The sequence below is a fragment of the Peromyscus maniculatus genome, chromosome X (assembly GCF_049852395.1).
Source record: "Peromyscus maniculatus bairdii isolate BWxNUB_F1_BW_parent chromosome X, HU_Pman_BW_mat_3.1, whole genome shotgun sequence".
Taxonomy (NCBI): Eukaryota; Metazoa; Chordata; class Mammalia; order Rodentia; family Cricetidae; genus Peromyscus; species Peromyscus maniculatus.
The window spans coordinates 55,757,441-55,772,422 of record NC_134875.1 but is presented as its reverse complement, the minus strand read 5'-3'; the positions used below and the strand labels follow the sequence as shown (position 1 = coordinate 55,772,422).

Here is a 14,982-nt window from a genome sequence, read left to right as displayed (position 1 = left end):
AGCTTGGGGTGGGAGTTTTGAGATGTGATGGAGACTGGAAAAGTCGTTCTGAGGCGATAAGCAACTGACTTTTGAGGTCATAGAGTATAGGTTCCCTGCACGGGGCAGGGCATTCCTAGGGTCTCTCTCCTGCATCAGGTATGTCAAGCTTTAGGCCTGGAAAACAGTAGTGATTTCAGAGTTCAGATCACAGCCCTGTGCAGGAACATGAGGGAAATCCACCTAGGAGAAGTGAAACACAGAGATACACTGGAACTGTAGGTGGGGCAGAGTCTGACCTTAAAGTCTAGTTGTGACATCAAGTCTTACCCAGAAGCGCAGCTAACAGAAGTTTACTTCAAAGTACAGCTGCATCTGTGAGACTGACTCATCTGCAAGTGTTGGTGAACCAGAAATACATACCTAAACACATACATACCACATTGCATCAACTTTCCTTAGTTCTCTAAGATGGATCACAATTTGTCTGTGGGTTTCCTAAAACAAATTGACAAATACAGCTAATGCTACCATCTTTTATTACATTTTAAAGCCCACACCATTCTAACATTTCTGACAATTGTAGTTCAGTATGTGAGTTTGGGACTTCCAGGGGTTCTTGCTTGACTGCATTTTAACATTTTCCATTTTTATGTGTATGCGTGTTTTGCCTGCACAGATGATTGTGTGCCATGTGTGCGCAGTGTGAAGAGGCTAGAAGAGGATGTCAGGTCCTCTGTAACTGGTGTTAGAGTTGGTTGTGCCCACAGTGTGGGTGCAGGGAATCAAACCCAGGTACTCTGGGATAGCAGCCAGAACTTTTAACCACTGACCCATCTCTCCAGCTCCCTTTCTCTATTTTTATGGCCCTTGAGAAATTCGTTTTTCGAAGTCTTTACCTCAGTCGGGTCTACCTAAAATGTAGATATTGAAATATCCACTTTGAGCCTCCTGGTGGAATATTTAAATTTCAGTACTTTCAAATGGTCATCCTGGAAATTAAGGCTGAAGGGAGCAAAAACAAAACCTCTGCTGTAGGTTTACACAATATGATTTATGGACTGAAGAGATGGCTCAGAGTTTAAGAGCACTGGCTGTTCTTCCAGAGGTCCTGAGTTCAATTCCCAGCAACCCCATGGTGGCTCACAACCATCTGGAATGAGATCTGGTGCCTTCTTCTGGCCTGCAGGGATAAGTGCAGACAGAACACTGCATACATAATAAATAAAATAAATCTTTAAAAAACATGATTTATAACAAAATAAATGTAAGCTGGTTATGTTAATCTACCACACATAATTTAGAACCAGATAAATCTATACAGTCTTACAATAGAAGGTATTTTGAACTTCTTAAACACCTGTGAAAAGGAGCCAGGGAGCTAGTACAGCCAATAAAGGCACCTGTTGCCTTACCTGACAGCCTGAGTTGAATCCCTTGGACCCACCTGGCAGAAAGGTAGAACCAACTCCTGCAAGCTGTCTTATGAAATCCACATGTGTACATTCCTTTTGCATATTAAATGTGGCAAAATATTAAAATGCTTTAAATACAAACACACACACACACACACACACACACACACACACACACATATATCTGAATCACCACACAAAATAGTGGGTTTCATTATGGAATTTTCATACTTATTTTTAATTTTATAGGAAATCACAATTAAGAAACTTTTTTTTTTTTGTTTTTTCGAGACAGGGTTTCTCTGTGTAGCTTTGCGCCTTTCCTGTGACTCACTTGGTAGCCCAGGCTGGCCTCGAACTCACAGAGATCCTCCTGCCTCTGCCTCCCTATTGCTGGGATTAAAGGCGTGTGCCACCACTGCCTGGCCAAAACTTTGAATTTTTAAAGAGATCTTGGACTGTTAATGTATTGAAAAAATTAAAGGCTGTGGTATTTTTAAGGTCACACTCTTTTATAATGTGATATTCACATGAGCTATTGGGGATCAACAAGGAAAGGGTGTAGTTTAGTAGTCATGTTTGTGTGGCAAGTTGACAGGGTCAACTGCACTGGTTAGTTTTTTTGTTAACTTGACACAAACTGAAGTCCTGAAGGAAGAGAAAACCATAGATGAAGAACTGTCTCCATCAGACTGACCTGTAGGCAAGTCTCTGGGGGCATTTTCTTGATTAATGGCTGATGAGGTAGGGCCCAGACCAGTGTGGACAGTGCCTCCTGGGCAACTGGTCCTGGGTTGTATAAAACAGGTAGCTCAGCAAGTCACAGAAAGCCACTAAGCACCTTTTCTGCCTCTGCTCCTGTTCAAGTTCTGGCCCCAACTTCCCCAGTGATGGACTGAGATTGGGACATGTAAGTCAAACATACCTTTTCCTCCCTCAGTTGCTTTTGGACAGTTTTTATCACAGCCATGTAGTGGCAACATAGTACATTCCCGTAGGTTATTTTTCAAATCTATTGAAAACAAAGTATCGAGAGAACTTTCTTGTACTAGGAATTTCCAAGAATATCCTTCACATTGTCAATATGACAATAATGAGTTACAAATTCTCTCTTTATTGTAGGGTCTAGTTTTTACCTCAGGGTGCAGTGTCTCTGACAGAAACATGGCACCCAAGGAAGGATGGAGGAAAGCGAGAAAATATGCCAATATTGATCCAGTTGCATCTTCCCCAGTATTCTGCCACTGTAACACACTGGACAGACTATACTTCTGAGAGCACAAGATCCCAGATTATCCAGAGGCTATATAGTAAGAGCCATATGGAAAAAATGAAGAGAAAGTTCAAAGAAACAGGTAGATCTAATGTTAATATTTTATTTAATAAAAAGTGTCAAAAACTCCACAATATTTAACTTGGAAACAATGTAAGTAAATCACTCATTGCACTGGCATATTAGTAGGTCTTTGAAATTTTCTGCATTATAATCATGGTACAAGCATTATGGAAAACATGAACAAGTGCGAAATGTATCACAAAAGAAATGACACGTTAATATCAGTATATTTTAACATACTTTTTCTTACTAACTTGGAAATACACTGTTACCACCAAAAAATTAATAAAAAAAAATGTTAACTGTCTTGCCAGTTTTCTCATTATAATAATGCCTATAAAACATAGTTTGATATATTTACCAGTATCACTTCTAAAAACAAAATTCAATTACTTTTATCTGTGGTCAGACTGAAACTGAGTATGACCTCACTTAAAAAAGAAATCATTAAAAATTTCTAAGCTATAGCTTTTACTAATTTATTTCAGTAAGAAAACATTATGTGTAAATGATTACTTACAGTCTACTCTTTTTGTTAGTCAGTGAAATGTTGTCATTTTGGCATTTCAACATGTGGAAGGAACACATCCTAATCTTATATCTTTATTATGTCTTTGTGATGCAGTATGCTGTTTCAAGAAATTAACATTATGAGTAAGATATTTTTATGTGTCCATGTTCATGTATGGGAGGAAGTGTGTGCACTTGCTTGTCTCTGTGTGTGTGTGTGTGTGTGTGTGTGTGTGTGTGTGTGTGTGTGTGTGTGTGTGCCTGTGCTCGCGCACATGCTCACATACATGTCAAAAGTCAGTATCTGGCTTTTTCTTCTACACATATTTTCTGAGGCAGGATCTCTCACTGAACCTCGAATCCCTAATTTGCTAGAATGTCTGGCCACATGGCCCCAAGGATATTCCTTCCTCCACCTTTTCACACTGGGGTGACAAGTGTGCACTTGGATGCTCAGCTTTTTACACAAATGCTAGGTTCGGATCTGAGCACAGGTGGGCTTGTGTGGTAAGCAACTGGAAGACTGAGGCATTCCTTAGCCCTGTGCAAATTATTAACTATAGGCTTTATACACATCATTTCTAACTATGTCTAGGATATGCAAACTGAATTTATAATTATGTTATGTTCTGGAATATAAAATAAGTTGGACTCAGTACTCACCCATAGCTAGTATGTATCATACCAAATGGGGCACAGCTAATGGAAAAAGAATCAAAATATATATAGGGAATGATTTATACAGCTAAGGAAATGAAAGGATTAACAGAATTGGGAGTAGAGTAAGAGAACTAAAGGAAGGAGGGGGAATATTATGGGAAGGACCCTAAATCCCACCTAAAAATTCATGTGACAAAGGCTGGAGAGCCAGCTGAGGACTTCATGGGAAGTAGTGGAAACTTTAGAGCAGGCCTACATCAAGAAGTAGGAAATGATCTTTATGTTCTTGAAGGTTCTATTGAAACATCAAAGCCTCTGCTGTCTTTCCTTCCTGGCCCCACTATTAAATCCTGATGGATTCCCAAAAGCAACCAAAACCAGCCTAAAGTAACTTAGGGGATGAAAACATTGTCTTCAAAAACCACCAACCCTTCCACAAATACAGGCAGGAAAGGGTGTCATTGTTCTGATTTGTGTGATGTACCAACAAGTGAACCAAACAGTGTGGACAGAGATAGAGCAAACTAGGACTTGATCATCCTGTACTATACACAATACACATCACTGTGGTCAGTAAAATGAAATATATCAACAGTAGACCAGTGATACACAGGAACTCTCGAGGTCCTCCATCTTTTCTAAAATACTCTGTGTAAGAATCAGTTACATACCTGTATTCCCTAAGTGTAATTTTCTATAATATAAAGATATATATATATATATATATATATATATATATATAGTGTGTGTGTGGGTCCAGGAAATAACATTTAGTACTTAAATAGTACATATCGGTAGAAACTGTGTTGGACTGCGAAATTTATTCTAAGTAAGTGATCCAGTTCATGTCAGGCCTCTCTGCAAGTGCTAACATCACCTTCAACTGTAGTTGAACAATTGCAAGCTTCCTTCGGTCTAAACTGCCTTGAAAATGCCACAGTTCATAGCAATGTACAGGGATAGGATAAATCACATATTTTAGATTCTTCAAGGGTGTTAAATTATTCATGATAGTCACAAGCATAGGCATTGTGATGGGGTTAGAAGCAAAGCACAGGACACGGAGATGAGTACAACGAATCAGAGCTGGGATAAGGACAGAGATTGCAGTATCATTTATAAGGCAATGATTCATCTCTAGATGCCGAAGAGTACCAGAGAGATTTGCCAGAAGAGTTTGAAAAGGCTCAAAATCATCCCAATACATTGGGTTGTTGCTAAGATTCAGCAGCTTTAGGCGGGAGACCTGAGGGCTCTGGGCCAGAAGTCTGAAGTCTCTGTGCGAAAGATCACAGAATGTCAGACACAAGAAATTCAGACCAGGTGGCAGGACTCTGTAGGGAGAAAACAACAAAAAACTGTGAAGAATGAAGATTGAATAAGGAAAAATATACCATTGTATCTAGAATAAACTACTTTTCACATGCATTATAATTGGGTATTAATGTGTTAATGTATGCTTTAATTCACTTAATAGTTTTGTGACTCTGAGAATTTGTTTTAGACAGGATCTTACTATGTAGTCCTGGCTGTCCTGGAACTCACTATGGAGATTACACTGGCCTTGAAATCGGAGAATCTGCCTATCTTTGCCTCCTGAGTGCTAAGATTAAAATCCTGTGCCACCACATCTGGCTGAAATTTTGTTTTCAACACTGAGATACAATTTCTTTTAATCTTAGGAATGTGTACAGTGTATTGTATCACATGATTTTAAAAAATATTAAGAGAAGAAACTTAAAGCACTTGATACTTACAACATTATCCATTGTATATTTCAGTTCACCTTTTTAGTGGGGAGGGATCAGAAAGAGCAGGCAACTGAAAACTCCCTTTGGTCAGTCCCTACATACCACCCTCTACTTTCATGGCCTATGCCTTAGAAATTACATATCAGTAAAGTGATCTGACAGTGTGAACTTTGGGCATCTATGATGAGGTGCATCATTGCTACAGCAAAAAGTCTTTCCCCATCTCAATCCCTGTTTCTCTTCATATCTAGAAGGCTAGTGTTTTTCACCTTTTATTTCTGCACTTGTCTGCACATTGCTGGATGCTTAATTTTTGTAATTCTTTTTCCAGTTTCAAATTCCCAGAAGCAACAAAGTGGAAAGCATAAAAGCTTTTCAGGAGTTTAGGAATACCCAAGAATGTTTTCTTTCCTGTCTCAACAGGCTCTCCAGGAAACCCAGGGCCCTGGCCCAAACTCTTACCTGAGCACTCTGTCCAGATGACCTGTGAGACAGAATGAAGACAAGCTGACTTCCTTAAGAGTGTTCATACGTTGCAAGTGACCTAGGAAATTTTTAAAGAGTTTCCCACCCAGAGATCTAAAAGTGACTTTAGACAGACTGAGGCTCTCTAGGTGGTCCATCTGAGACAGGACATTGGTGATACCACTCAGTGAACCCATATCAATTGACAACTGACCAACACAGTTGAGATCAAGAAAATTCAGGGTGCATTTGCTGTCACACAGTTTATCAACTTGCAAATCTCGACAGCATATGTGCAAAGACCCTGAACTCTCCCTAATTTTACTTGTAAGCAAAACCAAAAATTCCTTTTCCACTAAGGAGCCATCTAGGGAAAGATCCACTAGTAACTCTACAGGCCTGGGGAACTGAACCATGGACTCTGTATTCACAAAACGATGCTGCCCTTCTATTTTCAGGATGGAGCTGTCAGAATAAGCACAAGAATGAAAACAGAAAGGTTCCTTGATGCTGTCTTCATGGCATATGGTCCTACAGTCGTTGTCTTGCCTTAAATCTAGGATCCTCAGTTTAGGTCTCCTGTAGGGGTAAGAGGAGATAGAATAGTTGAGAAATAGCCAACGATAATGATACTGAATAGAATCAACAATGACATCTTAGACCTAATTCTTTTATCCATAGCTGATACTACTTGTACTATCAATAAATCTTTCTCATGAAAATTCAACCTCCTCCCCCAATCCTTTATACATCTTAACCCCCTCCAGTCTTAAAGTTCCTGTCTTTCTGTTTTGTAACACCTGTTACTTAAAACATCAATAGAACCCTCAGTAACAGATTTCAAAATGAACATTGAATAGAATACAATCAATCTTTAATGTGTTATCAAGTTTGCGGGCAACAGTCTCACACATTTACTTGTTTCTCCTTCTGGGAGAGTAGCAGGCTGTGGTATAACCTCCTCTGTCTTTCCATGTTTCTATTATCCAGTCTTACCTAGAAGCAGAGTTCTTTGAAGGACACACTGGAAGATTCTCAATCATGGCTTTCAGGAGTTCATGTTGAGGCTCCTGTACAGTTAATGACCCAATATGGAGACAGTAATAGGGCCACACTTTCACCATCTCACTCAATGTATTCTTATGCCCACCCTCAAAGGCAGCAATGAACAGTGGAACAAAAAAGACTCTTGGCATATCCTCCAGAGCTTGCATTGCTACAGACTCATTTCTCAGCAGACTCTGTATAGCGAGATCCAACAGTGTCTTTGGGTTCTTTGCATCCATCTTTGTGAACCTGAATCAGAAGGAGAAATATTTAGAAGTTCTGGGAATACATAGTCTCTTCTTTACTTTGCTACCGCTGGTTGCAGAAATTGAAAGAATAAATGAACCAGATAGCCAACACTAGATACATCTACTATAGACACAGGTTAGAAATTGACTTGTGAGTATATAAAGGGGTGTGTGTGTGTGTGTGTGTGTGTGTGTGTGTGTGTGTGTGTGTGTGTTACTATTCCCTCTCCCTTGTATATAAAGTATGTATGTGATAAAACACCATTAAAATGGGTAGTAGGTCAGGCAGTAGTGGCATATGCCTTTAATCCCAGCACTTGGGAGGCAGGGGCAGGTGGATCTCTGAGTTCATAGCCAGCCTGGTCTGCAGTATGAGATTCAGGATAGGCTCTAAAGCTACACAAAGAAACCCAGTCTCTGAAAAAGAAGTCAGTAGTAAGTAAACAGAAAACAATTTTGGTCACTTAGCTACATGACTTCAGTATTTTCCCTCCATAGTATATAAGCTCTGAAGAAGAAAAAGATAAATCTACAAAAAAAGTGGTAGAACAGAAAATATTACAACACCAAATTCATTGTGATTAAAAGAAAAAGAATGACATTCCAGCCCTTGCTTTGTCTCACCCCTGTCACTGTATTTGTGGCAGATGAAGACACCAAAATGGCACAAGACAGACACGAAGGAAGATGGTTAAGAAAATTTAAAGTTGACCTTAAGCATATTCAGAAAATCTAGTAATGAAGTAAGCCTAAAGATGAAAAAGAAAACATAAAATCAAAAGAATGCAGTACAGTTTAGGGCAAAGACTTCAAAACTGTTCCCTTCAAAGCTGTATGTTGTCTCACATCTGGAAAGTAAGAAACAGTCAAACTTGTCTGGGATTGGTGCCAGGTTTGGGGGGGCAAAGCACAGTTGTATACGATTCATGTAAGCCAGAGATTGGAGTCTCATCAAGATGTATTACAAATATGTGTTATAATCAATGAATATCAAAGGTGAATCAAATAAGTGATATGGAGGTTAGTTTAAAACTGCAATATTAAGAGACACAGGCTGTGGGAAGAATACATTGATGTGGTTAGGAGAAACATTCAAGAACATTTGTTAATGGTGGGAAAAGAAACAAAATGGGGGGGGGGGTTACGAATCTTGTTACACATGAAAGAGTCAGAAAGCTCCTAAGTTTTTCTTCTACTTCGGGAACAACATCAAACCCTCTAAAAGACGTACACAACACTGATAAACAGGAAATAACATGATTACATTAGATAGCTTCGAAAACAATATGAATAAGCCAAATATAGAAAACTTCCAAGCAAAAACATTAAAACCATAAGAAAATAAAATAATGTTGCTCATCAACTACCTAATACGGTACTTTGATACAGCATCTCACACACATTATGGCATTGTCCTTGGATAAATGACTTGATGACTAAGATAAAATTATCATACTTAACAACAAAGAAGTGGTACTTATTCTTGAGGCTTCCAGGATTTCAATCTCAGGAACACATTCTTCATTCAATCCTAAAAATACGTCCCAGTATCTTCAAATGATGTTCTTCTTTTGTAGCTCAAGGTGTAAGAGAGTTTAAGTACATCCTATTTGTGAAGAACTTTCTTTTGTGTGAAGAAAACCTCAAACAGGCTTGAAAGAAAGGGACTGGGCAGTCTCATGAAACAAAGCAGCTGATTTCTCACGTGAAGAAAACCTTAAACAGTCTTGAAAGAAAGGGACTGGGCAGTCTCATGAAACAAAGCAGCTGATTTCACACATTGTTACAAATGTTAGTGAAATGTATTCAAGAAGTTGCTGTTTGTGTTCTATTACAAGGTCACCATGTTCCTTTCCTAGGAATATCTGTGAATATTCTAGTACTTTGATTCAAAATTCAGTTGTGCATGTGCCTGATATGATTGAATAAGGATACCAGATTCCATTATAAGGGTTGTGGAGCAATGCTATTTAAATTTGACTTTTCCCTGACAAACTCAGCATTAAAAAAAAAGTTCTCCTCTAGCATGAATCTTAAAAGTTCTTATTAATAAAGTCAAACCTGAGGCCAGTTATTGGGGTGAACACTGGAAGATCAGAGAGACAGAACAAGCCACAGCTTCCTCACCTCACCAGTTCCTCAGCTGGTCCTGTTTCCTCAGACTAGAGGCCTCTGAGTCCTCATCCAGAATGAATCCCAGCTGAACTGTGCTGCTTCAAAGCCTGAAAGCTTAACCAGCTGAATGCTTAACCAGCCACAAGCTTCTAGTTTCTGGTCCTCACGCCTTATAAACCTTTCTGCTTTCTACCATCACTCCCTAGGATTAAAGATTCGCTTTCTGGGATTAAAGGCCTGAGTTACCATGCCTGGCTGTTTCCAATGTGGCCTTGAACTCACAGAGATCCCAGATGGATTTCTGCCTCTGGAATGCTAGGATTAAAGGCGTGTGCTATCACTGCCTAACTAGTAGCTTTTCTGTTCTCTGACCCCAGATAAGTTTATTAAGGTACACAATATCTTGGGGAACACATTGTGTCTGTATAAATTTAATTAAAAAATATCTACATTTTACTGAGTTAGTCTGATGGGAAAGTTCATATGTGAAAGAATACACGAGTGCTGTGGGATGGTCTGTATGTCAAATTACTCTGATTGGTCAATAAATAAAACACTGATTGGCCAGTGGCTAGGCAGGAAGTATAGGTGGGACTAACAGAGAGGAGAAAAGAAAGAACAGGAAGGCAGAAGGAGTCACTGCCAACTGCCACCATGACAAGTAGCATGTGAAGATGCCGGTAAGCCACGAGCTATGTGGTAAGGTATAGATTTATGGAAATGGATTAATTTAAGCTATAAGAACAGTTAGCAAGAAGCCTGCCATGGCCATACAGTTTGTAAGCAATATAAGTCTCTGTGTTTACTTGGTTGGGTCTGAGCAGCTGTGGGACTGGCAGGTGACAGATTTGTCGTGACTGTGGGCAAAGCAGGAAAACTCTAGCAACACACAAGAATAGCTAATAAGGAAGAAGGAAGACATTTGAGAAGGGACTCCTAACACCATACCAAGAAAATGAAAACTTTCTAGAGAATTTCTGTAATTATAGTGTCTTATCACTTCAACAAGAACAGACAAATAGCTGAATAAAATTGGTTAGAAAGCTTATAAATACAAGCCAATATTGATGGACATCAGTGTTTAATGAAGGGCTGAAAAGATTGGGTAGCAGTTAAGAGCACTGACTAATCTTCCAGAGTGCATGGATTCAATTCCCAGTCCTGAAAACCATTCATAACTCCAGTTCTAGGGGATCTATGCCATGCATAGAGTAACTAAAAATTGAGTTAAAGAATTAAGCAAAAAGTGGAATCACACAGCTTCTTGAAGAACACACGAAAGGGTTTCTTTAAGCTTACTATAAAGAAGGGATTTCTAAATGTCACTCAAATTCTAGAGGTAAAAAAAGGATGCAGTAAGTGATCTGACCAAATGAAAATGAAAGAATTTAAAAATATCAAATGCAAGCATTTCAAAAGAGAACTTACAGACTAAAATGATGTAGTAGTACAACATCCCAGACAATTGGAAGCTAGGCTTCCTAGATAAAGAACTAAAAAATGAGGAACAAAGGACCAAATAAGGTATGAAAATGAATAAAAGATATGAACTAACAGTTCACACAAAAATGTCAAGAAGAGATAAAACAAATAATAAATGCCCAAATTAAATGACAATTAGATGTATGCAATATATTAAAATAACACTGAGTTATAGCTTAGTCTCTGGTAACATATAGGCAAAATTATAGTGATTTGTGTTCTATTATTAGTGAAATGGTGAGGAATAAAATTTTAAATATCTTACAAAGATCTACTTCTATAAACACAAATGTATATATATATATGCATATATATACATATATGCATACCCAAGGATATTCAGTGAAGCATTATGTATAATTTCATTATATAAACAATTAAAAACCTCACACAGAGGTAGATTAAAATGGTATGGAATAGCCATACAAATGTGTCTGATGCAAGTGTAAAAAAGGACAATTAAAATCCCTTAAGAAATGTTAGGGAGGCATTTCAAGAGATGCTATTAGCTTGGAATACTCAGTCCCAAATGGGTTATCTCCTCCAACTCCCTTCCCTCAGGGCATCAGGGAACTCTCCAAAAGAGGAGGCAGAAAGATTATGAGTCACTGGGGATGGAAGACTCCAAGGAAACAAGACCTAGACACAACAGGAATGATGCCCCTATGAACTCACAGACTGTGGCAATATGTGCAGGGTCTGCAGAAGTGGACACAAGCCCCATTCCTAACTCAGAAGCTATTTCTAATTGATAACAACTCAAAAAGAAAAAAAAATAGTTTTCTCCAAGAGTCTCACTGGATATACAAACCATATTTAAGAGTAGACTCTATGCCTAGCAGTAGATGGTTAACACAAAATGAACCCAATGGTATTTTTGGAGTTTTGTTTTGTTTTTTAGTCAAATAATGCATCCTCTGGGTATTTAAAAAAACCTTACAGGTCTTTTGCTTATATAATATGGTTTCAGTGTTGTGGGATAATCTTTTGTACACTGTGAAGATGTGTCATTTCCAAGGCACCTTCTGTTTGGTTTAAAAATGAACTGAATGGCCAATAGCTAGGCAGGAGAGGATAGGCAGGACTTCCTGGCAGAGATAGGAACTCTGGGAAGACGAGTCAGAATTTGCCAGCGAGACAGGGAAGTCAGACAAACAGTGTGGAGGAGAGGTGACGGTTCATGTGGGAAAATGCAGATTAATATAAATGGGTTAATTTAAGTTTTGAGAGCTAGTTGGGAACAAGCCTAAGCTAAGGCCAAGCTCTCATAATTAATAGGAACTCTCCATGTCATTATTTGGGAGCTGCTGGCTCAAACAAATTCTGAGTACACTTCAGATTTTGTTTTTATGGATTTTCTCCATGTGTGAATGTGTGCTTTTCTTTTTTCTGTTTGTCTGCCTATATTGTCCTATTCTGGTGTGTTTTTATTCTAGCTTAGTTTATATTATTTCGTTAATCTTATTTGTTTGTTTTCTAATGAGAGAGAGAAAGAAAAGTTACAGATTTGGGTGAATGAGGAGGTAGAAGGAGCTGGAGAAAGTGAAACTATAATCAGGATATATTATATGAAAAAATCTATTTTCAGTAAAGAAAGAAAAGCTCTTAAATAAAAAACAGAAATGTGCACAATATGCTCTCATGTAAGAAGGCAATGTAAGAAAATATGTTACCTTTCCTTTGTGTAAAATAAATGTAAGTGATACTAGAGCAAAAAGTGAATGATGTTATTCCTTCAGGGAAGGATGAGAAAGAAATGCGAAATGAGAACAGGGTAGCAAGGACTGGTAACTTTCCAAATATACAGATTTATATTGGATTACCTGAATAATAGTAATATTTCACACACCAAAATATAAACACAGTTGGACTTTCTACAGAAGCATCTGTTGTGGAATATTGGTTTAAGATGTGTTACATATGTTTATGCTGTGGAACATTTGCTTTAATAATGCAAAGATGTGCTGCATTCTTTTATGCTGCATTTGTTTAACTCTGTAAAGCTGTGTTACTTTGCCTGCCTAAAACACCCGACTGGTCTAATAAAGATCTGAACGGCCAATAGCAAGGCAGGAGAAAGGATAGGCTGGCCTGGCATGCAGAGAGAATACATAGGATGAGAGGAGAGGCAGGAGAGAGAAAAGGAGAAGAAGAGAGGACAGCAGCGACCAGCCACCCAGCTACACAGCAAGCAGCAGAGTAAGAAGTAAAGAAAGGTATACAGAAATAGAAAGATAAAACCCCAGAGGCAAACGATGTAGGGAAAAGGGGCTGGTAAAGAAACCCCTCCTGACCCTGTAGCCCAGAACTAGGGAAAGAAGGCTCAGCTAAGGCCAGTGAAAGAAACACAGTTTGGCTCAGATCAGAGCCATCTCTGCCCCTGGCCAGCTGACTTGTGAAACCAACCAATGACAGAGCAGGACAGTAGCACCCTGTCCCTGGGGCCCAGGACCAGGGAAGCAAAAACACAGCCTGGGTTTGGGACCTGAGCCAGAGAAATGAACACTTTATCCCCAAACCTAGAACCAAGGAAATGCCCTGACTCTGAATCTAGTGCCAAAATAACACTCTTGGTCCCTAGAATCAGAGTCAGTGAAAGAAATGTGACCTGGCCTTAGAAGCAGTGTCAAAAAGTCAAGAAAAGCCAGTGAAAGAAACAGAGTTTGGCTCTGAAATCAGGGCCATCTCTGTCCCTAGCCCACAAAACTGGCCAATTCCTGGGCAGAAAAAAACTAGTCAATCCCTGGTTGACTCCACCTCTAAGACATCCTATATAAACTGCCTTGCCTGGTCAGTTGTGGGCTGTTCTTCCCACCCTGGTAGTCCATCCTGGACTCCTCCTTTCCCAAATAAATCTCTTTCTCAAAAGAGTTTTGGGTGTAAAGATCTTTGTTCACTGGCGTGGAGAAGATCCTTGCTGAGACATCCCTCAGTGAACAGAATAAGGAGGACCTGAACAGAAGATCCTTGCTGAGATGTCCTTCAGTTGACAGAGCAAGAGAAAGCTGAAAAAGTAACACTTTTTTCCAGAGCCAGAGGAGATTGCTATGTTTCTGCAGGGGTTTCCTCTTTTGTAGAGTGAAGCAAAAGAAGCAACATCTTATTAGTTGAGAGAAACAGAGTTCTGCTAGGAAGCCCCCTTAAGCAGGGCTGAGCAAAGCTCAGCTGTAGCAGCTCTCCAGGAGAGGAGCAGGATTGCTATATTCTGTAGGAAGACCATCACCCATTACACCAGGTGTAGCCTGACTCTCCAGAATGTTCAGGACACCCTTCCCTGCAGAGCTGTCCTAGCAGCTCCAGGACTGACTTTCCTGAACAGTCAGGATAGCCTTCCCTGCTAAAGCAGTTCCAGGCCTGACTCTCCCCGGCAGTCAGAAAAATTTCCTTCTAGGGCTGAGCTGTCTCTTTGCAGTTCCAGCCATCAGAGCTGTCCTAAGCAGCTCAAGATGTTGCCTGACCCCCCAAGTAGTCAGGTTACATTTCCCCAGAGTTGCAAAACTCATGTTTTGGTGCCAAAAACTGGGACCCAAACCACAGAGTTGGAACAAATTTACTTACAAAAGGTAAACGAGATAATTTAAGAAAAGCTGGCTAGAAACAAGCAAAGCTAAGGCTAGGCATTCATAAGTAAGAATAAGTCTCTGTTTGTTTATTTATTTGGGAGCTGGGAAGTGGGCACCTAAAGAGTGGGAAAAACCCACAGGTATCCTTGCATGCTGTGAAGATTTCATGTCTGGTGCCAGGTATCATATATGAAGCCGTTGCTGAAACACTATGGTGAACACATCTCCCGTACTAAAATGAGCAAAGGGGAATATGGATGCCATTAGAACAAGTGTTTTTTCAGAAATGTACAATTCCAATACAGCCATAAGAAAACATAAAATTCTTAGGTAAAATGACTACATGGTAAGAGTAGCAGAAAGAGTCAGAGAACTAGGTGTAGTCACATATACCTGCAATCCCAGGACTCA

General features: G+C 39.4%; 1 protein-coding gene across 2 annotated transcripts; it reads right to left on the bottom strand.

Moving 5' to 3' along the window:
• Window positions 1-2,756: 2,756 nt before the first annotated feature.
• LOC143270837 (melanoma antigen preferentially expressed in tumors-like) lies at window positions 2,757-9,121 on the bottom strand. 2 transcript variants are annotated; one of them, XM_076561990.1, is made up of 4 exons: window positions 8,868-9,121; window positions 7,113-7,412; window positions 6,114-6,695; window positions 2,757-5,234 (listed from the first exon to the last, which is right to left on the bottom strand). In XM_076561990.1, the coding sequence occupies exons 2-4, from the start codon at window positions 7,400-7,402 to the stop codon at window positions 4,721-4,723; spliced, it is 1,386 nt and encodes a 461-aa protein (XP_076418105.1). In that variant the 5' UTR covers window positions 7,403-7,412; window positions 8,868-9,121; the 3' UTR covers window positions 2,757-4,720. The 2 variants fall into 2 exon arrangements, with proteins under 2 accessions (XP_076418105.1, XP_076418106.1); XM_076561991.1 differs by lacking the exon at window positions 8,868-9,121 and having other exon boundaries at window positions 7,113-8,226.
• Window positions 9,122-14,982: the final 5,861 nt, after the last annotated feature.